The sequence below is a fragment of the Schizosaccharomyces pombe genome (assembly GCF_000002945.2).
Source record: "Schizosaccharomyces pombe strain 972h- genome assembly, chromosome: II".
NCBI lineage: Eukaryota > Fungi > Ascomycota > Schizosaccharomycetes > Schizosaccharomycetales > Schizosaccharomycetaceae > Schizosaccharomyces > Schizosaccharomyces pombe.
The window spans coordinates 2,486,517-2,510,467 of NC_003423.3; the positions used below are offsets into that span (position 1 = coordinate 2,486,517).

General features: G+C 36.5%; 14 protein-coding genes and 12 long non-coding RNA genes across 26 annotated transcripts; 12 read left to right on the top strand and 14 right to left on the bottom strand.

Annotated features, from left to right (window-relative positions):
- Positions 1 to 18: 18 nt before the first annotated feature.
- On the top strand, positions 19 to 1,693 carry rga5 (Rho-type GTPase-activating protein Rga5). Its single transcript, NM_001021932.4, has one exon. The coding sequence runs from the start codon at positions 291 to 293 to the stop codon at positions 1,374 to 1,376; it is 1,086 nt and encodes a 361-aa protein (NP_596024.2). The 5' UTR covers positions 19 to 290; the 3' UTR covers positions 1,377 to 1,693.
- SPOM_SPNCRNA.5684 lies at positions 106 to 1,348 on the bottom strand. The gene has a single exon (NR_195035.1). It is a non-coding gene; the product is annotated as a non-coding RNA (long non-coding RNA).
- Positions 1,694 to 1,728: 35 nt separating the features above from the next.
- On the bottom strand, positions 1,729 to 2,535 carry SPOM_SPBC557.02C (uncharacterized protein). Its single transcript, NM_001021934.3, has one exon. It carries the CDS (start codon positions 2,418 to 2,420, stop codon positions 1,809 to 1,811), a length of 612 nt encoding a protein of 203 aa, NP_596025.1. The 5' UTR covers positions 2,421 to 2,535; the 3' UTR covers positions 1,729 to 1,808.
- On the top strand, positions 2,202 to 5,350 carry SPOM_SPNCRNA.1520. The gene has a single exon (NR_150408.1). It is a non-coding gene; the product is annotated as a non-coding RNA, possible alternative UTR (long non-coding RNA).
- Positions 2,503 to 4,519, bottom strand: pim1 (RCC1 family Ran GEF). The gene is made up of 3 exons (NM_001355773.2): positions 4,455 to 4,519; positions 3,707 to 4,324; positions 2,503 to 3,531 (listed from the first exon to the last, which is right to left on the bottom strand). Exons 2-3 carry the CDS (start codon positions 4,310 to 4,312, stop codon positions 2,518 to 2,520), a joined length of 1,620 nt encoding a protein of 539 aa, NP_001342922.1. The 5' UTR covers positions 4,313 to 4,324; positions 4,455 to 4,519; the 3' UTR covers positions 2,503 to 2,517.
- On the bottom strand, positions 4,551 to 5,516 carry SPOM_SPNCRNA.1521. The gene has a single exon (NR_150409.1). It is a non-coding gene; the product is annotated as a non-coding RNA, possible alternative UTR (long non-coding RNA).
- Positions 4,698 to 5,002, top strand: SPOM_SPNCRNA.398. The gene has a single exon (NR_150794.1). It is a non-coding gene; the product is annotated as a non-coding RNA (long non-coding RNA).
- Positions 5,330 to 8,702, top strand: ppk29 (Ark1/Prk1 family protein kinase Ppk29). The gene is made up of 4 exons (NM_001355774.2): positions 5,330 to 5,406; positions 5,445 to 5,631; positions 5,704 to 5,837; positions 5,877 to 8,702. The coding sequence occupies exons 2-4, from the start codon at positions 5,532 to 5,534 to the stop codon at positions 8,259 to 8,261; spliced, it is 2,619 nt and encodes an 872-aa protein (NP_001342923.1). The 5' UTR covers positions 5,330 to 5,406; positions 5,445 to 5,531; the 3' UTR covers positions 8,262 to 8,702.
- pnc1 (nicotinamidase Pnc1) lies at positions 7,598 to 11,121 on the bottom strand. Its single transcript, NM_001021938.4, has one exon. It carries the CDS (start codon positions 10,988 to 10,990, stop codon positions 10,328 to 10,330), a length of 663 nt encoding a protein of 220 aa, NP_596029.2. The 5' UTR covers positions 10,991 to 11,121; the 3' UTR covers positions 7,598 to 10,327.
- SPOM_SPBC557.05 (arrestin, meiosis specific) lies at positions 8,708 to 11,082 on the top strand (the record flags this gene model as incomplete). Its single annotated transcript, NM_001021937.3, has 3 exons — positions 8,708 to 9,222; positions 9,265 to 9,837; positions 9,881 to 11,082. 3 exons carry the CDS (start codon positions 8,708 to 8,710, stop codon positions 10,092 to 10,094), a joined length of 1,302 nt encoding a protein of 433 aa, NP_596028.1. The 3' UTR covers positions 10,095 to 11,082.
- Positions 11,122 to 11,151: 30 nt separating the features above from the next.
- SPOM_SPNCRNA.5685 lies at positions 11,152 to 11,541 on the top strand. The gene has a single exon (NR_195036.1). It is a non-coding gene; the product is annotated as a non-coding RNA (long non-coding RNA).
- Positions 11,542 to 12,584: 1,043 nt separating this feature from the next.
- Positions 12,585 to 13,268, bottom strand: SPOM_SPNCRNA.1522. The gene has a single exon (NR_150410.1). It is a non-coding gene; the product is annotated as a non-coding RNA (long non-coding RNA).
- csr103 (sec14 family protein) lies at positions 13,019 to 14,835 on the top strand. The gene has a single exon (NM_001021940.3). The coding sequence runs from the start codon at positions 13,319 to 13,321 to the stop codon at positions 14,384 to 14,386; it is 1,068 nt and encodes a 355-aa protein (NP_596030.1). The 5' UTR covers positions 13,019 to 13,318; the 3' UTR covers positions 14,387 to 14,835.
- SPOM_SPNCRNA.5686 lies at positions 13,889 to 14,146 on the bottom strand. The gene has a single exon (NR_195037.1). It is a non-coding gene; the product is annotated as a non-coding RNA (long non-coding RNA).
- On the bottom strand, positions 14,686 to 16,146 carry cox10 (protoheme IX farnesyltransferase). The gene has a single exon (NM_001021941.3). It carries the CDS (start codon positions 16,047 to 16,049, stop codon positions 14,886 to 14,888), a length of 1,164 nt encoding a protein of 387 aa, NP_596031.1. The 5' UTR covers positions 16,050 to 16,146; the 3' UTR covers positions 14,686 to 14,885.
- SPOM_SPNCRNA.5687 lies at positions 15,425 to 15,629 on the top strand. Its single transcript, NR_195038.1, has one exon. It is a non-coding gene; the product is annotated as a non-coding RNA (long non-coding RNA).
- Positions 15,730 to 16,013, top strand: SPOM_SPNCRNA.5688. The gene has a single exon (NR_195039.1). It is a non-coding gene; the product is annotated as a non-coding RNA (long non-coding RNA).
- Positions 16,147 to 16,666: 520 nt separating the features above from the next.
- On the bottom strand, positions 16,667 to 17,264 carry rpl2101 (60S ribosomal protein eL21). Its single transcript, NM_001021942.3, has one exon. It carries the CDS (start codon positions 17,232 to 17,234, stop codon positions 16,752 to 16,754), a length of 483 nt encoding a protein of 160 aa, NP_596032.1. The 5' UTR covers positions 17,235 to 17,264; the 3' UTR covers positions 16,667 to 16,751.
- Positions 16,759 to 17,370, top strand: SPOM_SPNCRNA.5689. Its single transcript, NR_195040.1, has one exon. It is a non-coding gene; the product is annotated as a non-coding RNA (long non-coding RNA).
- A 265-nt stretch (positions 17,371 to 17,635) lies between these two features.
- SPOM_SPBC365.04C (RNA-binding and ribosome biogenesis protein) lies at positions 17,636 to 18,509 on the bottom strand. The gene has a single exon (NM_001021943.3). The coding sequence runs from the start codon at positions 18,480 to 18,482 to the stop codon at positions 17,781 to 17,783; it is 702 nt and encodes a 233-aa protein (NP_596033.1). The 5' UTR covers positions 18,483 to 18,509; the 3' UTR covers positions 17,636 to 17,780.
- Positions 17,802 to 19,892, top strand: SPOM_SPNCRNA.5690. The gene has a single exon (NR_195041.1). It is a non-coding gene; the product is annotated as a non-coding RNA (long non-coding RNA).
- slu7 (splicing factor Slu7) lies at positions 18,754 to 20,157 on the bottom strand. The gene has a single exon (NM_001021944.3). The coding sequence runs from the start codon at positions 19,928 to 19,930 to the stop codon at positions 18,791 to 18,793; it is 1,140 nt and encodes a 379-aa protein (NP_596034.1). The 5' UTR covers positions 19,931 to 20,157; the 3' UTR covers positions 18,754 to 18,790.
- A 91-nt stretch (positions 20,158 to 20,248) lies between these two features.
- Positions 20,249 to 20,990, bottom strand: SPOM_SPNCRNA.5691. The gene has a single exon (NR_195042.1). It is a non-coding gene; the product is annotated as a non-coding RNA (long non-coding RNA).
- On the top strand, positions 20,329 to 23,744 carry pmt3 (small ubiquitin-like modifier pmt3). Its single transcript, NM_001355775.2, has 4 exons — positions 20,329 to 20,506; positions 20,601 to 20,750; positions 20,800 to 23,609; positions 23,648 to 23,744. Exons 1-3 carry the CDS (start codon positions 20,378 to 20,380, stop codon positions 20,872 to 20,874), a joined length of 354 nt encoding a protein of 117 aa, NP_001342889.1. The 5' UTR covers positions 20,329 to 20,377; the 3' UTR covers positions 20,875 to 23,609; positions 23,648 to 23,744.
- On the bottom strand, positions 21,005 to 22,717 carry tmf1 (TATA element modulatory factor-like protein). The gene has a single exon (NM_001021946.3). The coding sequence runs from the start codon at positions 22,685 to 22,687 to the stop codon at positions 21,044 to 21,046; it is 1,644 nt and encodes a 547-aa protein (NP_596036.1). The 5' UTR covers positions 22,688 to 22,717; the 3' UTR covers positions 21,005 to 21,043.
- Positions 22,816 to 23,945, bottom strand: der1 (Der1 family protein). Its single transcript, NM_001021947.3, has 3 exons — positions 23,681 to 23,945; positions 23,535 to 23,629; positions 22,816 to 23,484 (listed from the first exon to the last, which is right to left on the bottom strand). The coding sequence occupies exons 1-3, from the start codon at positions 23,916 to 23,918 to the stop codon at positions 23,143 to 23,145; spliced, it is 675 nt and encodes a 224-aa protein (NP_596037.1). The 5' UTR covers positions 23,919 to 23,945; the 3' UTR covers positions 22,816 to 23,142.
- Positions 23,946 to 23,951: the final 6 nt, after the last annotated feature.

Genomic DNA, 23,951 nt, shown 5'->3' on the forward strand with positions numbered 1-23,951 from the left:
GTAGTGTGAACCTGCTTTGTACACAATACAACAAATAATTCTAAAAGCGCAATTTATTAAGTTAAGTTTACCCATCTAGTGGAGAACAGTGTTATTTGAGTTGAACAGAATTGTTATTCAATTTTAAAGAGTGTCAATTTATCGGTTACTTTTTTTTTACACATCTACAATTCTTTCATTGTATTTGGGTTTAAATCTTTTGTCTGTTATCTCATTTTCCTCATTGAATTCTTTTTTTTATTGTTTTCATTTGTTAAGTTTTTCAATTTTTATTACAATAGCCATTGTTCATGACTGTTGTCGTAGGAGTCCTACAGATTGACGATATGGGGAAAAAGTCATCATTCGCTAGCTGGTGGAAGCAATTGCGGGTTAAAAAGTCAGATGACAATAAATTGTTTGGTCTGAGCCTTACAAGGGCTTTGGAAGTATCGAAGGTCGCTATCTTTCTGACACGCCGAGACGGTGAGAAAGTATTTTATGGCTACATTCCCGCTGTCGTTGCTAAGTGCGGGTTTTTTCTTAAACAAAATGCTACCCAAGTAAAGGGAATTTTTCGCGTTAATGGTTCTTCCAAACGAATCCAAATTCTCCAAAAAGCTTTCAGTACAGGCCCGGATTATGGCCGAAGTTTTGATTGGGAAGGATACACAGTTCATGATGCTGCCAATGTTTTTCGGAGATTCATCAATCTAATGCCAGAGCATGTGATTCCTTTGGAGTATTATGAAAGGTTTCGTGAACCCATGACAATTCCCAATCTTACAGACAATGAGCGAGTGGAAATGTATCGTCGACGCATTGATGAATTACCGATTCCAAATCGCCAGCTTTTACTTTATTTACTGGACTTACTTTCCGTTTTTGCGATGAACTCGTCGAAGAACCTGATGACTGCTGATAATTTGGCTGCTATTTTCCAACCTGGAATTCTATCTCATCCTGATCACGAGGTTTACTCAAAAGATTATCAAATATCGCAAACGGCTCTTTTGTTCCTTATCAATCATCAAGGAAGCTTTATCAAAACCATTCCTTTGTCTTCACTACCTCCTCTGGTAGCTGCGCCTACTTCTCCAAATACTTCTTCTACTTTAATTACGCAATCTGCTGCACCTACTCCTATAGCCTCGACATCCATTAGGATTAATTCTTTTAATCCAAGAAATGGATCCATTAAGCGTTGGCGCTCTTTTAGTCGTCATTCTAGTGCCACTTATTCCAATAGTCCGAGTTCAAATTTTTCAAACATGAAAAGCTCCGAGGTGGATCCTGGTTCACCCCCAAGAATCAAATCTCGTTCGTATTCATTGTCTAGAAGCTCATCTATGAAGCTTTTCCATACACTTGATCGCCGGAGGGAAAATCGTATGTAATACTTTTAATTGTTTTTCTCTGTTTATCTAGTTTAATTGTCTTTGTCCTTGGTTGTATGGCGAAGAATCTTTTTGTACATATATACTTAGTTGTTACCGTCCGCTCTTTTAGTTTTATTGGGATTTGCATTTAGGCTGGATACCGCTACTGTCGTTTTATGTTTTTTTCTTTGTATTCAGCCATTTTCATTTTAGAAGTTCTACTTAACCATAGTAAGAACAAATTATCCAATTCGTTATTGTTTTTTGTAATTGTTTTTTGTTTTGGTAGATCAATATATTTATCTACATAGTAAATTTATCTGACAGCTTTCAGCTACTTTCGTAATTTTAAATTTTTATTAATTTGGTGTCCATATATCTGTACAAAGAAACTTTTATGAAAACAACAACGACATTGTAACCAGAAAGGATTTATCAATCTATACTTTATTAGGCTCCAAGGAGATCCTGTAACAATTGTAAGAGGCGCTTCTGATCTTCAGATAACTCTTCATCATTATTCACTGACAAAAACAATGGTATCTTCAGGTCTGCAAGGATTGCAAGCTGTTCTTTGTACATCCTGTTTGTCAATTGTACCACTTGTTCATCAAATTCTTGTAAAGCCCTATTGTCATCTAAAGTTTGAGCGGAATCATTGTTGGTCTGGTCATTAAGACAATTGGACGGTTGTTTCAATTTAGGGTCGGAGGAAAGCGGTTTCAGTATTTCTTGAAGCTTAGTTTTCGACTCAAAATGTTGAACTAGCCGCTGCCGTTCCAGAGACCAGTTGCGCTCTTGACGTTCCTGCATAGCCTTCATCTTTCTTAATTTTTGTAACTTTTCGGGATGGCGGGAATTTAGGGCAAAGATGTACCTCAAGGCAGCGGGATAGGTTTTAATTTTTTCTGCGTCCTCTATAGAATTGTTCAACTCAAAATCAGAGGGTTTCCGAGCCTTCGATAGAGGGATGGATGATTTGTCTACATTTTCAAGCTGATTACTCGTTACGTTGGAGGAGCTTTGAAGCTCTTGAAGCAAATCTGCGATTTTTTTATCCATTTGGAAAACTCATGAATTTTGTATGCATCAAACACATTGATATTCAAAATAATTTATCTAGCCCAAAAATAGTTAAAAGAAATTGAGAAATTAAGTACTAAGCAGTGGTGGAGCTGGGTTCGAGAACAGAATCCTTAGATTCAGATGTAGCGGTAGATGGTTCGCCGTTAGAGGTGACATCGGGCTTTGCATCAGTAACGGGAGAGTCATCCGTTTTGGAAGTTTCTTCGGTTTTTAATTTTTTTTCATTTTCGGGTTCGCTTTTTATGCCATTTGCAACTGGCTCTTCGGAAGCGTTGGGAATACCAGCAATGATGGAAAATTGACCACCTGCACCCGCTACACGGATCGCCACTTCCTTGATTGCCTTGGAACGAACTAATGTAGGAACAGCTACATCTTCATCATTATCACCTTGACCAACCTCGTAGTTTTCAGCAGATCCCCATGAATAAACCTTACCATCTGAGGTAACAGCCAAGTTGTGATGGGTACCACACACGACCTGTATAACATTAGTAAGTCCTGGGATTATAGTAGGGGTTGACAAGTAGTAATTGTTTCCCTTTTCATCTTTAACTACTGTTTCTGGAAGTGCATTATCCGGAATTCCTAATTGATGACGATCATCTCGACCCCAGGCTAACACTCTCCCATCTTCAAGTAAGGCTAGGGTATGATGTTCACCACCTGTAATAGACTTAACATTATATCCTTCTAAAGCATCAACGAGTGTAGGCTTTGTAATAACGGCGCCTTCTTCTTCATCTTCTACCTCTATTCCACATTGTCTGGTTATATTTAAGCCCCAAGCATAAACGCGTCCTTTGTTGTCAATCGCAAAAGAATGATACGATCCTGCTCCAACTGAAATAATATTTTTTAAAGCTAACGGTTGAGGAGTCAAGCCTTGAAGTCGACGACGTTCTAACATACGTCTACCCAGTTGAAACTGTTGACCATTACCCCATGTATATACTTTTCCTGTGGTAGTCAAGGCAATAATATGGTCCGTCCCTGTAGCTAATTGACAAATTTCGGGAAGTCGCATCTGCGTCGGTTCAGCTGTACGTTTTTGAGAATCGCTATACCCTAATACACCATCGGAACACTAGTATGTTAGCAAACGAAAAATGATAAATTTATAAAGCCATTTGTTCCAAAAGGGCGAAGGGAAATGATACAATGAGTCAATAGACTATAAACAACACTGCAACGATAACAGCACCTGAATTTGGAATCAAAGATCAAATGATAATTTTTCACGGCCAAAACAAATTACTTACACGGAAAGTACCCCAAGTAAAGCAGCAGCCATTGTCCGTTATTGCTGCAGTGAGATTGTCGCTACATATAACTTTTGTAACGCGTAGATGAGATAAAGCACCTTCGACCTTAGAAGGAGTTCCCTCTAGTAAATCATTGTCAACTTTGTCTCCATTCTCATCCTTTTGATCCTTAGTAAGACGACCAAGGGCATAGTCATCATTAACTCCCCAGGTGTATACGCGACCGTCATGAGAAAGGGCTGCAGAATGCATGCCGCCAACAGCCAAATCGACTACTCCTACTTTATCTGTAGATAAAATAGGATTCAAACGAGGACGATAAACGACATCCATTTCTTCTTCGCCCATACCTAGCTCGTTCATGGAACCGCTTCCAAAGACGTAAACGTTCAATCGTTCCGTAGGTAGTTCAGGTATCTTATTAATTCGCTTTGCGCTTCCTGGGACACGAACGGGTTTGGGTAGAGAGCTGACCTTTGCACGTTTAACCGGCTTTTTGCCATTTTTCATCACATCTGATTCATCTAATTCTCTTTTTTCAACCCCATTTTTTGAGACCTCCTCTCTTTTAGTTGAGCTTCTAGTACTTCTATTAGAAGTCATTATGAGTTTTAGCTGGAAGGGTTAGCTTTGCTACTAACAATCGATTTGTAATTTAAAAAAGAACAAGATGTCATCGCGTATTCCATGCAACCATCACCAGACGCAAATCCAAGAATTACATTTACTTTTTGGTACCACTTACTATAGCTTGGGTTTAAAATATTACAAAAGACAAAAAACAACGATTTATGTCGTTTTTGTTTTCGCAGAGACGTTGTTTTCAAAACTCGAACAAGTCGTTCTGTATACGGATTCTCACTATTCAGTATACTGCGAATCGTTGTTATGTGCAGCTTGTAATTAAGCATTCGTTAATTACAACATAAGCTTCGTTTAGCAAAATAAGTTATTGACTTCAGTAAAAGTTCCCAGCTTGTATTTGTTCAAATGTGTGTAAGGTGAGCTACGAATTTTTATGAAATCCTTTCTTTTTTTTTAACTTCATTTGATTTATATAAATTCGTTTAATCACGTCGAATGTTGAAAATTTGAGACCTCTTCTTATCTGAGAAAGCGGTTTCATGTATAGCTAAACAAAGATCAAATTTAAAAAAAAAGCTCATTAGTCATAAGAAGTTACAGTAAGACTCGGAGTGTCCATCGTTCAGCAAGATCGTATGCGAGAATACGAACTCAAGCAACGCGATTTTAATCTCTTCATAAATTATTTTTATGAGGACCATATACTTTTTTCCCTCATGATTTAATATTTAGTTACAATGAACATAGTCGTTAGCAGTTTCTGTTTTCTTTATTCTTTTCTGGATTTATATGTCTGTGAATTTGCCATGTCATAAATTTGGGTAACGATGTTACTCAACTTGATTCTACAAGTTTGCCTGTGAACTTGAGTATACTGTAAAATTAATTTCTCTTCTTAATCAGCTCAAATTATTAAAAGTTGTAGTTGAAATTTTCAAAATACGGCAAGTTGTCTTGTGGGGGGCGGTTTTATCTATCGGTAATGGCTCAAAGGTTAACCCTATAGAAGGGACTTGTGGTGTTTGGTGACTGGCTCAGTACCTTGCCAACAGCAGAATTGGCATCCCTTGCTCATCTTGATCAAAACTGTGTAAATACAGCCTTTTCAAAGAGTAAGTTATTATAATAAATTTACAACTAACGTAGATAGGGCTTCGGATGCTGTCCCATTGAATTGCGAGAGTGTAAACAATAACCTCGCGACTTCAGCCAGTATTGAACAAAAAACCTCTCTAGGATGTCTGTTGCATCCTTTCTCACGGGCGAAAAGCTTCTAGCAGGATCCAAGTTTGTAATTGGAAAATACAATGTTACTATCGAAAAGTACATAGCCGAAGGTATAATTTTTGGGTTGGATGGATCGAGGAGTATTACAATGAAAGATTTATTTTACTAACATTTTTCATTAGGCGGCTTTTCTCATGTATATCTTGTTCAAACAAATTCCAAAACTGATGGATCACCGATAACTGCTGTTTTGAAACGCATGTATTCTCCAGACGAGAATGCCCTGCGTTTCGTGAAAACTGAAATCGAAACGATGGTATGTTAACGTTATTGATTTTTTTGTCTAACTTATTAGGAACTACTCAAATCCAATCCCCACGTGGTTTCGTATATCGACTCCTGCATATTTCCTCTCGAGAAAGCGGGTGTCAACACTGGATTTGAAATCCTGCTTTTGATGGAATACTGCGCTGGGGGTGGATTGATAGATTTTATGAATCAAAGGTTACAAACTCGGTTGTCAGAGCATGAAGTCTTAAAAATTATTTCAGATATTGTACAGGGTGTTGCTTCCTTACACTATCTGAGACCTCCTCTCATTCATCGCGATCTGAAAGTAGAAAATGTTTTGCTAAGCTTTAATACTTTTAAATTGTGCGATTTTGGAAGTGTGACTGAGCCAATGCATGCTGCTGAAAACTCTAGCGAAATTCAAGCATTAGAAAAAAGTATCAACACATTTACTACCTACCAATATCGTGCCCCTGAGATGATTAATTTGTATTCAGGCTTAGGAATTGATGAGAAAAGTGACATGTGGGCTTTAGGAGTCTTGTTATACAAACTCTGTTACTATACAACTCCTTTTGAAACACAAGGTCCTAACGCTATATTAACAGCTTCATATTCCTTCCCCCCATTTCCTCCTTATTCACATTCTCTTAAAAATGTCATCATCGCTTTACTTCAGCCGAATCCTTGTCTTCGTCCAAATATTTTTCAGTTGATGTGTGAGATATGTCGTCTTAGAGGGACGGCTTTACCTTTTAGGGATATATACAGTGGAAGAGAGTCGTCTTTTTATGATTTGCATAACCGGAAAATAATGTCTTTGCTTCGACAAACAACAACAACACCGTTTGCTGGAAACCAAGTCATGCCGACTCCACAGGTTCAGGGCTCAAGACCTCCCCCTCCTCCTCCTATGCCAGCTCCTATCTATAACGTACCAAATGTGCCGACTGTACCAACCGTTTCCCCTAATCCATTTTTGCAACCTACTTTCTCTGGCACTTCTCAAGCTAGTGCACATCCTTCTATCCACAGCCAATCCGCAACATTTAACAACACTCAAGATGTGAACAGACAGAGTGTTTCGTCTCCGAAGGTTGTTTCATCAAGTTCTGTAACTGGCTCAGGAGCTAGTGGTCGCAAAGTCTACACACCTCAAAGTAAGAATCCCTTCCCAATATCTCAGGGAGTCACGGGAACATCTTCAAAATTTTCTGCTAGCGAGGTTACAGAAGATAATGGTTCACCAAACGCCGGACTCGATGCCGATAACGTTGACGTTGAGGAAGTTGTTAACCAGCGTTATCCTGATCTAAATGAGTTGGAGTCACAGCTTACTAGTCATACTAATATTACGACTAGTTCTCATCATAACCCTAGGGAACAAGAGATAGCAAAATTGGCTGATGATGCATTCGCTAGTTTCCGTCAGACAGCTGGTACTTCAACCGCAAATAGTACTCATACCACTGGTACTCAGGATATATCTGCCTTTGATACAAATTTTTCGGAAGGGGTTGGTAGCGTAAGGTCTTCTTTTGATTTCCCTGATCGTCCAGTATCTAGACGACCTTCAAGCACTTCTAGGTCGTCTGTTAAAATTACTGGACCTTCGAGCCCCAATGCGCGTTCTATGGCTTATGAGCAACACTCCTTTAACCTTGATGATTTGAGTAATACTAATTTTGGTTCTAATAATTCTCTTAGACATGCCAAATCATTTTCCAAATATTATTCACCTTCTCATAAAGATTCGAACAAAACTTCCAGAAACACATCTAAAGAGGGGCTCCCCTCCAGTCCTACTATGCTCTATCGTACAACATCTAATACTAGAGGTGACTATATCGTTCAACGCACACAACAGTCTGCCAATCCTTTGACAAATATCGAACCCCAAGATATGTCAAACCTTAGTACTGATATTAATGCTTCTGACGTTGTTGCCGATTCAACCAACTCTATTCTTTATCCTACTTCGACCGCGTCTTCTGTTGCCAACACTATTGCCTCCGATGTTGACGACTTTGGAACTTTTAATGGTTTACAAAGAACCGTGAGTTTACATAGTGAGCGGGCAAGTCTTGACAAGAAGCGTCCTTCTTTTCATGACAAAAATCCGTACTTTAAATTTTCTCCAAGCAAGTATGTTGACGAAGGATTGGAAGGTGAAAGTGAATTAAGAGAGCGTGTACGAAGTTATGCTAACCGCTCAAGTTCAAGTTTCCATAATCCAGATTTAACAGACACAGAAATTCAAGAGACGTCTTTTAATAACGATTTGAGGCCTGTAGCTTCTATTCAAAGTGCAGAAACCTCCAGAAGCGTAAGTGATAGACCTGCAAATTTTCCAGAGGAATTAAACGACACGTTATTTGAGCAAAAATATCCGGGAATTGTTGATTACGAGGAACCCAATTCGAATGCAGAAAAGAACGTTAATATTTGAGTTATCAACCAGACTTTACCGACTTTAAACTAATTATATTTTTTTGCAATGATTTATTTCCTTATTATATATATAAATCCTTCATGCAAATTCGGTGTTGCCTTTGAAGAGTTTTAGATGGATGATTTTTTGATATGTACCGCTTGATGTCACGGCCTGTGCTTCAAGTCTTTGGAATTTTTACTCATGTTATTCTCTGTATCTATCGTTGTTCACTAGTTCTCCAGGAATTGGAGTTCCCTATACATAACTCGGATACATAGTAGCCAAAATTCTAATATCAGTTTTTCAATATAAATTCCATTTTTTGGATTATTGTAAAAGCTTTAGTTATTGACAAGTTATTATTTATTTTCAGCGCAGAGTTTTATGTTGTCAAAGCTCGTTATTCCAATCGTGGTTAAATAATCAGAACAAGTAAACAAACAAATACCCAACTAGATAACATGGATTTGTGGAAGAAAGGAAAGCGCTTCTTTCGATTTAGTAAAGAACCAGTAATTACATGTATTAATACTAGTTATGCTGGTAAAGAAATTATATTTGATTTAATTGCCAACCCGCAAATGGAAACTAAAGATGTCAATCTTACTTTGGATTTTGATGCACCAATTTTCCACCGAAAAGCAGGAATAGACGGGCTGCTAACACTAACTAATAAGTCAAAAGTAAACGAAATTCAGCTGATCAGTATCGAAGTCTTTATAATTGGAATATGTAAACACAAGTTTCATTCGTCAACAGTCTTCCTGTGTTTAGGAACTCACATCATGGAAGGGCAATACATTGTACCAGAAGAACTCTTAGATTATGCTAAAAAAAGGGGGAAAAACCGGATAATCAGTATTCCCAATCATTCAACAGTTGACATTCCATTTCAAGTCAATTTTCCTAAACACGTCGAAGTAGGACCTGGCCGACAAATCCATTCAAGGGTAAAGGTACAGTATTTTGCATACGCGTAAGTAAAAGTGACAATGATACACGCAAGCTAACAGTTAAGCAATATAATTTACCAAAGCGCAGACAAATTGAGAAGTCGGAGAGAATGCCAAGAAATAAATGTACTACCCAGCATATCACCATCCTCGTTTTTAGACTCTCCCTCCATTATGTGCGTAAGTAAACAACCAGACTTAAAAAAGGACCGTCAACGTAAATCGGCCACAAGAATTACTGTGAGTTTGCCCCGAACAGACTGGCTTGCCGGTGAGTCAGTGGTTTCGAAAATTAAAATCGAAAACCATAGCAAATCCTCAATTAAAACCTTAAAACTTTGTTTGTACAGACGTATTATTGGCTTCGATCCACCAAGTTGGAAGACACAGCAAATGATGAGCCATTTAAATTTAAGCCGAAAGAATTCAGAAGTCTCCAAAACATGCAAATGTTTGCAAAAAGAAACAATCAGATGTAATAAAAAGAGTAACTGCTATAATTGGAATGGAATAGCTGCTCTAGAAACGTATACAACTGAATGTCATATTCAAATACCTGATAAAGAGGCAACAATAACCGTCGGCTCAAATTTTGAAGTTGACCATTTCTTGAAAATTTCTGTCGGGAATAAATTATGGTAAGGATTAAAATTTAATTAAGATATATACTAATACTTCAAGGACACTTAATCGAGTAGAAATACCGTTCAAAATTATTTCGGCCAATTCCCTTTCGTTAGAGCAAGAGAATGTATTTTTAAATCTAGAAAAACTAACGAATAAAGCCTCACCACATGGGCTTCCTATATCTGTGCGATTAGGAAATAGTTTATCATATGACGCATTGTCAGCGGCTAGGCGTATGAGAAATACTCGTTATTTTTTATATTCCTGAAGCAGAAATGAAGTTGATAAATCCAAAGGCAAATGAATGATTGAACATTACATAGTTTTTTTGAAGCATCCATTTAAACTTACCGCGTACAGAAAAGTATCTCAAGAAATACCTTTATTGAGATACAAAATGTTATTTAATATCACTCAATATTCCATAAATAGAGCAACATAAGGACATAAATTAAATATAACTTTTCGTGAACATAAAGGGAAAGAATAAAGAAAAGAAGGCTATACTTTCCTCACAGATTGTAAAATGGGATCCTTTTCGCTTATTACTTCAATTTTGGCATCTCTAAAATCTTTTATTGCTTGATTGTGACTCTCAGTCGAAGATCCTTTCACAGCCTCTGATATAATATAGGTATTATACCAATGTCTTGCATGCAAGGCAGTTTCCTTGACACATATATCCGTGGCCACTCCTGCGATGAATACATCCGTAATCCCCTTTTTGTCAAGGATGGCTTTTAGTCCGTTGTCTCTTCCAATAGCATCGTAAAATCCTGAATAAGACTCAACCAGTCGGTCAGAGCCCTTGGGAATAACGAATTCAATACGATCCCCATTCAAGGAATCTGGGAATTCACACCCCGGAGTGTTTTCGACACAATGACTATTCCATAATGTTTGCTTGTATACATGACCATAAGCCTCTATATTCACAACGGTACCAGAAGGTTTTGGTGTACTGCTATGAGATGTAGTGAAAGAAAGGTGATCCTTTGGATGAACATCTTTTGTAGCAATGACAGTATCCCATTTATAATCATTTTCTAATAAACGGTTGATGACTGGAACCACTTCTAGGGCAGATTCTCCAGAACTTATATAAACTGGATGTACAAAGTCATTCTGTACATCTACAATAATCAAAGCAGGATGGAATGACATTTGAGAAAAACTTTTTATTCTTTTTTCTTAATACGCTTACGCTTATAGTTTAAAATTGTAGGATTAAATAAAGAACAAATTTTAAATCGGTGAGTTTGAAAGTTCGGTGTCCCTTATTAGTACTGAAATGTGGCTAAAATCACAAATGAAGTAATCTATTTCAAGTGTGGATAGAGAAACAAAACCTTTTTAGGAGTATTAATAATGACTAATTTGAGTACTCCGTGGTGTTTGTATTAAGCAATGATGAAGTGTTTCAACAGGACTTATAGCAATGTAGCTTTTGACCGTTACACTTGCTAGTTAAGTATATGACGTTGCCCACAGCTGGTATTGCTTGCTGGGAAGACTTATAATTTTCTACGAGTAAATGACTTTTAAGGATGTCGACGGTATTTTAAAACAATTTGTAGGTGTACATATATGTACAATAAGCATGTGAGGAAGTGCTAAATACTAAATTATGCTAGGGATAATGAGTTAAGAGAGGCCTTTACCAATCTGAGTAATCACAGGTTAAATTTAATTTAATTTTGTGTACTTTTAAGGCTGTGTTTATATCTCACGAAATATAATTTTAAAAAAATTTAATAATAAGATAGAGATTTTAACGGTATGTTTTTGCCGTCAAAGAAAAAAAAGAAAAAAGTTAAGTATTTAAAACACATAAACGGAGTAGCAGATATAAAATTCACATTGTAGTATACCCCTTAAAGTAATAATTTTTGTATTAGATATTATCAATCCTTATAAATAGTATAACATCTCTTTTAGTGGCATATCTGATTTGAGTTACTTTTTTGTTTATTTTAATTTAAACAAAATTGATTAGGTTGGTATCAAGTTAACGGATTAAATTGTAAATTTTTGAGATGCAACCGTCCTCTTAATTCCAAAAAAATGTGAAGAGATCAGCGAAACTTCTTTTGATGTTTGGGTGCATTTAAAGAAATCTTAAAAAAGTCCGAAAAGAATAGAAAAGAGAAGGAATTTACATTCGTGTAAAAAACATTTGTATTTGTTGAACACAGAAATAATTCCAAAAATGCCGAATGAAGCGTTCACTTACTAGCTAATCCAGTAATTCGACACATCAAAATAGTTAGTTATTTAAAGTAAGTTCTCGTGCGGTGATTTATTACATTTTAGAAATAAAAGAAAAATTCAGATAAGCGTACAATTTATAAACGTACAAAAAGCGTTTTGAACCACCATGTTGAGAAGACTTTCATTTTATTATATTTAAAACATCGATCGGGGTCCTTTATATTATAAAAGATACTTCATTATTTCCAATGGCGATTCAAATTTTACAGTTACTAAAGAAGTAAATCACTAACTATTATCATTGGTTTTCGGGCAACTGGTAGATCTAGTATTCTTTTACCCATAAACACCTCTGTTTACATTCACTATACTTAGAACTTGGTTATAAGGGACCTTTGAATAGTACGCAATAATGTGCTGTTAGCACAGCAAATTTTACATCGTTTTCTCAAATGATTCCAAAATTTAATTTTACTTAAGAAACAAGTTTGCTAGGAAATTGCCTATAAAACAAAATGGTCGACTTCATTTACAAATCTAACATGTTCTTTAATGCAATACATATCATTATAAAGAGTAAGGTTATACAGGGTATGCAAATCAGTGGGATAAAGTTGTTAGCATTAATTACCAAAATTCAAGGTTCACTTTCTGATACTTCCTTCAAAAGAGTTAGAATGAAAAATTAAACTCAATGCAAAAAAACTGTCATATTTCCTGCTAAAAAACCTCATTTTTGTTAATTTCTCACGCTTGTTGAACCGAATTGTAAATAATGCTGACGTTGCCCATTATGGAAAACAAATCAAAGTTGACTGAAGGATTATATTTCAAACTGATTTTATTATGATTTTTATTTTAATCCGTTTCACCTTTTCAGTCCATTTTTAATTTTCTATGGAGGTGACTTCTAGGCGTAAATAGTTGCACTAGCAAGTGCTCGTGGGTGCATATGCATCACACCATATTGTTTGACATACCAACTACCTATATTTTGCTAAACGGAAATCAACGAATTCCTTATTCTATTACTTTAGAGCATCAGCATTCGGCAACGCAATTTTTTGCAGTTTCCTAGAAAAAGGCAGATAGATTTTAAGCAAGTAGCATTTTATAAGTTAAGCACTTGTTTATCAGGGATTCAAGGGATCAAAAGAATAAAAAAAAGCGATAATCGGACAAACGCTTGCTTTAGAAAGTTGAGTTTGCGGCTACGTTATAAATATACACACAATACCAACTTCCGTAAACACTTACATACTTACCACCTCCAACACCATTATGGCAGATATTCCCGCCGATCGTAAGAAAATAGTTCAGGAAGGATGGTCTCGTCTTTTTTCGGACATTGAACAACCTTCGTATATCCAAAAATTTCCTTCGCAAGAGAGTTTATATGTCAGCTTCTTTGAGCAATGTGCGTTTGACGACTTTGATCTAACGTTATTACGTTTTCTCAAAGCTAGAAAATTTGTTGTTACAGATTCAAGCGACATGCTTGCTAACGCTATTGTTTGGCGTCAACAAGCGAATTTACGAAGCATCATGGTACGCGGTGAGAACGGTTTAAATCAAAACTTTGTTAAGGCGTCCATGTACTTTATTTGGGGTCAGGACAAAAAGGGACGCGCCATTGTTTTTTTAAATTTACACAACTTTATTCCTCCCAAAAATACGAAAGACATGGAAGAATTAAAGGCGTTGATTCTTTATGCAATGGAGAATGCTCGCCTGTTTTTAGATTCTGAACAAAACGCTGCTAAAGGTGTGTTGGGTCTAGTAGATTTAACCTATTTCTCTCGCAAAAATATCGATCTTGATTTTGCCCGTGTCTTTGCCGAGACATTTCAAAATTACTATCCCGAAATTCTTGGTCAAGCTTTAATTGTTGGTTCCGGTTTCCGCATGGCTCTTTTTGAAGGTGTTTGGAGTATTGGTAAGTATTTCTTGGATCCTGAAGTCCGATCCAAGGTGACTTTTTGTAAACCGGCTCAAGTGTCGGGATATGTCGATTCTAAATATATTCCATTATCCATGCATGGCCAGTTTGATGAAACAAAGCTTTACGAACGTGCTCCACCTGAAACTGCTGGTATTGGAAAGCCAGAGAACTATGAGGAGTTAGACAAGGAATATGTAGACGCCGCAAAAGAATTCATTAGGCTTACTCGTGAGTGGATTTATGCAGCTGGTAAGCCTCAAGAAGCTGAAATCGAAGAAAAAAGAAAAGCTTTCAAATATGAATGCAAAAAGCTCTGGCGTAAAGGAGTGGCTCTACGTCCTCCTAATATCTATCAACGTCTTGGCTTAATTGACGCAAATGGTCATGTCGATTGGTCTAAGGCATAAGATCCTGCTTCGAAGGCTTATAAAACCAATTCTATTGGTTTTATTTATTACCTTACCCGATTTACTCTCATTTCCTACAACCCTTTTTATTACATCTACAATTTTTCTGAATTTTCAAATTTCGTATTCTGATTTCCCAATCATTTGTTATTCATGACCATACATTTTCAGTGAATTACCCGGATACACTGCGTATATAGAACTGCAATCTGTGTATATTTCGAAAATACTTTTACTCCTATATGACCAATAAATACCTTGGCATTCTCCGTTTCCTTAGCATATATTTACAGATTAAATATAAATGGAATGCTAAATTTATATTACTATTACGAGCTTTCTTTATCGTGTAGAAAATAAAATAAAAAAGGTGCTTATTCGCTAGATATAATAGTTATCTGTTTATTTGCATAGTGGGGTTTATTAGATTCATTCTCATAATCATTAAATAAGAGTCATATGATAAAAATTTTTATAAGCTTTTAGATCGGTTTGATTTTTAATATTTCAATGTATCCTCCTCTGAGCCGAGAACAGGATTTTTTGAATCTGAATCATTCCATACTTTAATCATGTGGCACGCCAAAGTCAAAGTAAAAAGAAGTGGTAGATGAAGTAAGCTTGCAAAAAATAAAGACCTTGCATTTTGATAATTTCGATTTCGATAGAATTTCCAAGCCCGTGCAATTAAAAACATATTTGTACCGGTTGCAGGAACCGCGTACCATGGCCCCACAAGCCCAGTTGAAATATAAGCGTAACTTAAAGGTAAAAAGGCTAAGGCATATCTTAATGATACTCGGGCATTTAGCGCTGGATTTTTCCATGCCATCATTTGATAACCACATTTTTTATAGTCATCTTTCACCATGGTAGAAAAAGCATTGAAATGAGGAAACTGCCAAGCAAATAACATAGCTGCTGTGATGAGCCCTCCAGGATGAGACAGCAGGTCACCCCCAGAACACGCAGCCCATCCCATTAAAGGAGGTATAGCTCCTACTAAAGAGCCAACCCATGTATTGACAATCGAAATTCTTTTTAAGGGCGTATATATTCCCATATAGAGCACAATGTTTCCAAGTCCTAACCAGCCAACCGTCGGATTAACGAGAAAAGACATAGAAGTACCGGCAATGCCAGTTAGAGTAGCAAAAAGCCAAGCATATTCAGGCCGAATAGCGCCTCGGGGAATTGGACGAGAGCGTGTTCTAGCCATTTGACAGTCTAGCATAGGTTCCATACTTTGATTAAATGCATTAGCACTGATACTGCATAGTGCAGTTCCCATGGTAAGCCATGCTAATGTATTGAAAGAGAGGCCAGGATATGGTGCCAAAGCATAAGACGACATAGTCGAAAGCACTACCAATACAGTTAACCTGGGCTTTCCTAGTTCCAAAAACGCTGAAGGTTTCGGATATAATGGAGCTGCCTGCATGCGTTTACTTAAAAACGTTAGCACTTGAGGGTCCGGTGCAGCATTGGCGGTGCTCGTGCTTGTATCAAGCGTAGATAACCTATTGTACTTTATGTGTGTAGGAGAGAAGAACGTTCGACTCAGTTTGCCGGTATGTTCATAATGTTGATGGTAGAACCTTTTCAAACATGGTCTTGTGTAAATGCAAGATTTGCTTGACCCCTTGTTTAGTATATGAAACATAAATATTAATAAGGATATAAGTAATTAGGTATATATATCTTTACGACCATTAGAAACTACTACCTTTCATAGCAGTTCGATGATGTTGTAGTACGATAGCTATAGCATATGAAAATCTACCCATAAGGGAATTTCCCCAAGACAAAATACATTGCAAATAACTTTCTGTATAGTATGTATATATATTATGAAACTTTTTTATTAAAATTATAAATTGTGTGTTGCAGTTGATTCTTTACTTTGTTATAAAACCTTTTCATTGAAGTCGCTAGCATATGTCCACAAATTGATGATAAATAAATGTTAAATCGGCTCAGCTGAGGAATATATTATTCATTTTCGGAAATTCAATTGATCGTATACAAGCGAAATTGTGTTCTACTTTCCCATCTCCAGACACTACAAGGGAGCCAGAGTACCTTTATTGACTTGCAAACATAATATACGATTTTAATACACCATGTTATCACACTAGTGTACATCAAAATGCATACTAAATACTTAGCAACAGAAAAACGATAACTACTCATGTTTTCAATGCATCTAAGAATCTACAGGTTAACATGAAAACGATACTATACAAAACCAATAAACAACCACTAAATGTCTTATATATGTTTAAATACAGATTACAAAGCCAATTAAAAAGGATATTAGCATACAAAAATGTTTTTAGCCATTTTCCTATCAAACACAAACCTCTTAAATGGTAGTATCATAGGCAACGGGGTGAAGAGTGACAGGCTCGTTGTTCTCAGTGGAAACAAAATGAGCCTTGGCGGGAGGAGCGGGTTGACGACGAAGTTGAACAGTCTTACCCTGAGCCTTGGCCTCCTTACGCTTAGCCTCGTTGGCCTTGACACGGTCCAAGAAGTCTTGACGGCACTTGGAATGCTTAACGTGCTCAATACGAACATTGACACGCTTTTCCATGTAACGGTTACCAACAACCTTGTAGATCAAGACACCAACGGATGATTGAGTAACGTTGTAAACGACACCAGTCTTACCATGGTAATACTTGTGAGGCATACCCTTCTGGACAGCACCATTGACCTTAATGTCGACAATATCACCAACTTTGTAAGTTTTCAAGTAAGTGGACAAACGGATCTGACCATGCTCCCTGAAACCACGCTGAAAAGTGTAGCGGGTACGAGCTCTAATACCATAGGAATGAGGCATGTTGGGTCCTGTGAAAGGGAACTGTAGGTTGTAGGAGTTTTGGCATGTCTAGCAAATTGTTTGCGTTTCAAAAAAACAGTCACACAACTAGACTGACTCTTAAAATACGTTGCAATGCCTTGCTAAAATAATAAAATATTATATTAAATAGTATTTGGTATGCTGCTCAATTTTTAGACATTGATTATTTTAACACTTGTAACTAAATAACGAAAAGTTATGTTTGTTAAACACAACTATAGTTAGCTTCGGGATAGATCAAGTTCGTATATGTTAAAAGTCTCCCGTTACGTAAATATGACTATTCACAGTATATACTGCTTTAAACATCTCTAATTTTCTTTACATTAATTATAAAAGTTTAAATAAAATTAGTAACTCAATTCCCAAACCTAATTAATCCATCGGATTGCATAACTTTTTAGAAACTTCAACTATGCTGATATAATACGTTCCCGTAAATTTCTATGACACACTAATGTGATTTAAAACAAAAAAAAAAAAACAAAAAAACCTCAAGCGCTTAAATTTTCCAAGGAATTTGATTTATTGCAATAATCTCAATCGATCAGGGTGAATTCCAGATTCCAATCCCTCATCTGCAACAGCTTTCCTGGCCATCTTTTCCTCGCCTGCCTGCTGTTCCTCGCTAGCAACCCGTTGTCTCATTTCTTCTTTCCATTTGCGATTTTTTTCCTTAATTTTATTCATGCGGGCTTCTGTTTTGCCGCCTCCTCCGGCAGTTAATTCAATATTGATTTTCCTTTCCTTATAAATAGTATGATGAAACTTTAAAGCTTTTGAAATAACATCGGTCTTGGGATTTATAAACTCAACGAATGCATATCCTTTCTGACGACCACTAGTTTTATCGGTAGGAATACGAACCGAAGGAACTTGACCTGCGCGTTTGAAATGAAGTTGTAGAGTTTCAACAGAAGAATCCTTAGGCAAATTACCAACAAACAAAATGACCTTTCTGTCATTATTTTTCCCTTTCTGTCGTTTGCTTTTCAAAGTTTTATGAGGGGGATTTGAAACGCTATGTTTATCTTTATCATTTGATTGTGCTAGTTGCTTTTCTGGTAGTTCATCTCTCGATATTTTGTCAGCGGCTTTCTTTTCTAATTCCTCATTCTTTTGCTGTACTTTCTTCTCATGCTCTTCCAAACTTTGCGACTTTTTATCAAATTTTTTGGAGCGGTATTCCAAAGATTTTAATTTCTTTTTCGATAGTTTCGAAGACATTAAATAAAAATTTGATAATGGAGAATTGAAGGTGTTCAGTACAAAAGTTCCTCTATCCATAGGCAAGAATATTTTAACGATGTTTACCCTTCTGACAGAATGTATACATAACAAAGTTTCTTAAAACTTCGTTAAACAAATCTGGAAAGTACAATTGCACCATCGCTAGACAATATCAGAAGTCTCTTGTTCAACGAAGTAAGATAAAATTTAAAGAAATAATAACAAGTTAATTAGTGTTATATTTAGAAAAATGTCATTGCAGTACATTCAGTCATTATTAGATATTATTAGATATATAAATAAAATCATAAGTCCCCTTCAACAATAACTAAGTTTTCGGATTCTTCATCTGTGTTCGACTCTCCTTTGCTTTTTTCAGATTTATCAAGAATAGCTAAATCCGGAACTTCTTTTTCGTTATTTTTTGCTTTTTTGTCTTTCACTTTAGAGGTACCATCCCCATAACGATCTAATATGCTTTGATCAATATGTTTCTGGGTAGTCATACGAGATGCCTTGTTTTTTCGAAATTCCAGCTCACCAGCTGTTGGATTGGCTACAACATGGACACGAGTTCCAGAACGCTCAGCTTCCCAGGCAAACATTTGTAGTTTTTCGAAGTCTTCTTTTTCACCACCAGATGCTTTGACAAAGCCAGCACCTCCAGAAGAATCATCCACCATATGATATCCAGTTTCGTCTCTCATTGATCTGGATTTGGGTTCATATTGTAAGTTTTTATTGTCAGCTCGCAAATACGCCACCACATCTTCTCGCATTCTAAGGCTTGGTGTAGTTATGGATGCAGAATCTTCGGAACCAGAAACGGTGGAATTTCTTGATGCTTTAACAGCAGAATTTTCTGACGCATCCCTATTCTCTTCCCCCTTATTTTGTAATTCGTCCAATTTTTCATATCTCTCAATAACTTTCTTATAATCCGTGGCATCATAGCCATTCCAACGATCACGTTTCGCATCCCATGAAACGTTGATATCTTGAATAACTTCGTCTGCTTGAATATCTTCTCCTGTCCAACGAGCACCCCGCTTTCTTGGTCGCTCCATGCAATCTTTAACTTTATGGGACATGGCTCCACAATTCTCACAAGCACCCTTTCGATATTTTGTAGCAGCAGGTCCTAATTTTTTCCCTCTAACGTACCAAGAGCCTTCAATGGAGGAACGACCACCACTTGGTGTCTCTTTCTTGCCTATCCTTTGATGGGCTAATCTTTCGACCGCATCATCATCCTGAGCATACCAAGGAGCGGTTGAAATGAATTTAGGAATATAGGGATTATCAGCATCTGGATTATCCATAGGACGACTACGACGCTTCTGTGCCTTCATTTCACGCATCGAAGGTCCAATGTCTGTTGACATAAAGTTTTTGTCCTTAGAATAATCATAATTAGATTGAAAAGTATTATTCATATAAGACATTTTTAAGGTAAATAAATAAGAATATTAATGCTTGATTATTATGCCAATTAATTCGAAAATATTAAAAAGATTCAAGTAAAGGTTTAACACCGATGAAATCAACAAAATTGTCTTTTATAACAAAACGATATAAACCGGCTTATTTATCGACGGCTTTATTTTTATAGTTCGACAAATATTTGCTAGCGTTTCAAAAATTCTTGTAGATTTGCAGTTTACGGTTTTCTAACCATTGTTATAAGCAGAGTAAACGTAGTAAGCAAATAATTAACGTAGCTTTAAGACACAACTAAACAAAATAGTGGAGTAGATTTATACACGTTATATTATATACCACATTACGCTATTCTTGCTTCAAACAATCACAACAGTCATTCCTGATCTATGAGAATTTGATTGTACCCCCCTGTACCTGTATATTCGATTTTATATAGTATCTGAGAAAAAATGTCTGAATCACCATCAGCAAACATTTCTGATGCTGACAAAAGTGCTATCACTCCTACCACAGGTGACACTTCGCAACAAGATGTCAAACCATCCACAGAGCATATCAATTTGAAAGTTGTCGGACAGGTGTGTGCTACAGCAAGAGACTTTCATGCTATTCCTGTCATCTTTTGCTTTCAAAAGTCTTTAATGCACGAATCGTGAAGCTAACTTGATGTAGGATAACAACGAAGTATTTTTCAAAATTAAAAAGACCACTGAGTTCAGCAAGTTAATGAAGATTTATTGTGCACGACAAGGAAAAAGTATGAACAGCTTACGTTTCCTTGTTGATGGGGAACGTATTCGTCCAGATCAAACACCTGCTGAGGTAAGTTTTAAACTTTTACAACAAAAGCCGGTACTAACTATACATTTAGCTTGATATGGAAGATGGCGATCAAATTGAGGCTGTCTTAGAACAGTTAGGTGGTTGCACCCATCTATGCCTTTAGAGTACAAGTATTTTTAAGCTGTTTCATATACTCAAAACTAATATTTTGATTTTGCCAATACGTTTATCATCTCCAGCATCGTCGCTCAAAATATTTGAAAGAATCAATGAAATTAAATAAAATGATTTATATTAAAATTATTTTTTTTTAATACAAGTTTTTCCAAACGTTATTGCCTGCCTGCCAATATATCAATTTGACTGACATAAAGTTCACGCATATCCTTAATGTCCAGCTCTAATTCAAACACTTTGTCACTTTTCTGCTTAAGTGTTACCAACGTACTGGCATGCTCTTTTTCGAGGTTCTGTAATTGTAGTCTAAGCTCTTCCACTTGCTTTTTTGAATCTTCATTTGCATCATTATTTACATAGGCATCAACAATTTCTTGACGGGCCTGATCTCTTTGGATTATAAGTTGCGCTACTTGCTGCTTAGTTGTTTGTAGTTCGGCTTCTAATCGGCGAATTGTGGTAGCAAGTTGCTCCAAAAGACTAACATCAGGAACATTCCCGGCACCTTTTTCAAGATTGCTGGGTGTCCCTGATGTTGGTGATATTGCCTCAGATTCGTATAGGCTAAATTTTCTTGAAGCTTCCGAAGGAGGAGAAAGAACTGCACTGCTTATGGAAGCATACCTTGACTGAGCGTTTATACCCAACTTTCGCGCTTCTGATGCTGATCTGGAAATTCTGGATCTCTCTTCTGAAGGGGAAGGAAGATTATCCAAAAAGTTTTCTAAAGCATTCCGTGTATCGCTTTGTGGGATTTCTGAAAAACTCAAAGGAGATGGTTGCGGACTTGTTGAAATATTTAAGGGATGTAGGTCGTCAAAATAATTATCTTTGTCATTTTCTAAAGCTTCATCACGCTTGCTCATAGATGAAGGTATCGGAATAGCATTAGTAGGGGTAGTGGGATCTTCATCTTCTTTGGTGACTTTAAGCGTATCTACCTTTCCAACCGTATAATCATTATTTTCAGGAATTCCTCCTGTAGTGACAATTTTTTTAGGCTTAGATTTAACATTACTTCTTATATTAGTGTCAAGCTCCCTTTGTAATCGGTCTAGTTGTGTTTGTAAGTCCAAATTTTGGGCTGCTAAAGTATCATTTTCCTCTCTCAATGTCATATTAAAAGCCTGAGAACTCCTTATTTCTTCATCTTTCCTTTCACAAAGTTTCTCCAATGAATCTAACTGTTTAGACATTTGAGATACTTGATTCTGGAAAGTCTCACGTTCCCTTTCCCAATTCTTTGCACCATGCTCGGATTTCTCATAAAGTTCTTTCAGGTCTTGAATTTCCTTTTTCTTCTTTTCATCTTCACGTACCCATTGACTCCTTTGAATCGAATACTGGGTTGAGAGGGTCTCTACTTGACGCGTAAGACGAACAACCTCCATGCTTTCTACTGTAAGTTCTTCCATTTTTCTTTGAAGATCCTCCTTTTCTTTCTCTAAAATTGATATCCTCTTTTCAAATTGAGACTTTTGTAGTTCCAATTGTTCCTCCATCTCCTTTGAGTCAGATACCTGTAATTCCGGAGTCGCTTGTTTCTCGTCTAGGCGCTTCAACTTTGTTTCAGCTTCACTTAAACTCTTTTTAAGTTGCTTAATTGTATTGTTTAACTTTAACTCATTTTTTGAAAGCGCCTGTCCTTCCGTAAGAAGCTTTGCGATAATCTCATCTTTTGATTTTGCATTTCCTCGTGACATCTCCTCAATCTGATTACCGTCTAAGACTTTGTCAATACTGGTTTCAACATTTGACATTGCTTTCTTAAGAAAACCTCCCCATTTTGAATTCTCCATGCCTGCTTCACCGTACACTGGCTGGTAGTTGATCTGTGTACTCTACGTGGTATAGGCCCACTTTACTTTATGAACGTAAAATAAAAGATTTCTAAGTGCATATGCCTCGCACGTCAATTTGTACATATGTTTACTTTAGTCTATTGGTGAAGGATAAAAAAAGAAATTTAGATAAGAACATTATAATAAAGGGCTACATTTCAACAAATTAGTGTAGTTCGGATTTTTAGCTATCAGCATATGAATGAGAAAGCCGTCGTGTTCGTACAGGAAAGAAGTGAAATATTATTCATCAAAAATTTGAAATAGTGGAACTCATTGATGCATTATTGAAAATTGTGAAAGTTTGCCTACCAGACTCGACAGGTGATGAATGGAGTAAGAAATATTGATAAAAATTTCGAACACGTATCGACTGTTTTTAACGCACTTAATGAAATCATCAATATGAAAAATTAAGTGCCTAACTTTTTGCCCTTCCCAATGAATGTTCCAGACACCTTTTGGGAATTCAATTTGGGAGAGTTGGAGCGATGGACAACAGGAGTGTGAATCGAATCAAAAAAATTGACGATCATTGCAGAGATAATACCAAAACCCAATACTACTAGAGATGGAAGACCTCCGGTTAGAAAGCTGAAGCCAAGAAGAACATATGGCAAATATTTGCCTTGAACATGAAAACCAAACAAAAACTGGATTTTGGAAAATGAGTTAAACAAAGACCAATTATAAGCAATGGCAGCGGCAAGCGATTGATTTAACGCGCTTCCAAGTCCTGAGATCAAGGAAAATGCCTAAAGAGAAACGTTAATAAGCATACTTTAGACCTTCAAATACTCCTTACATCAATTAAAAGAGCAACTTTAACTAAATAAATAATGTATTTTTTTGCATTCCTAGCAAAGACAAAGTTTTCCAGGTATGTGCTATATTGGTAAACTATTGACAAAACGTTAGAATTTAAATACAGGTTTTAATGGATTTACGTACAAAAATAAATGTTCATGATAAAATCAAATCCAGTTCCAGCATAGAGATAATTAGTAAATAAACGATACCATTGTTTCTGACGAACGACTAACGGATAATGCAGAACTAGCATCGAAGGTGAAAGAAGTTGACATAAAGTTAAAATTGTGGTAGCTGCTGTTCCAAGCAGAATATACCTTGTTACAGGAGGTATTCTAGACAGCAATTCTTGTATTTGACCGGAAAATTCCGAAGCCATGTCTTAACTGATTATGTTTGTTCAGGCAAGGTT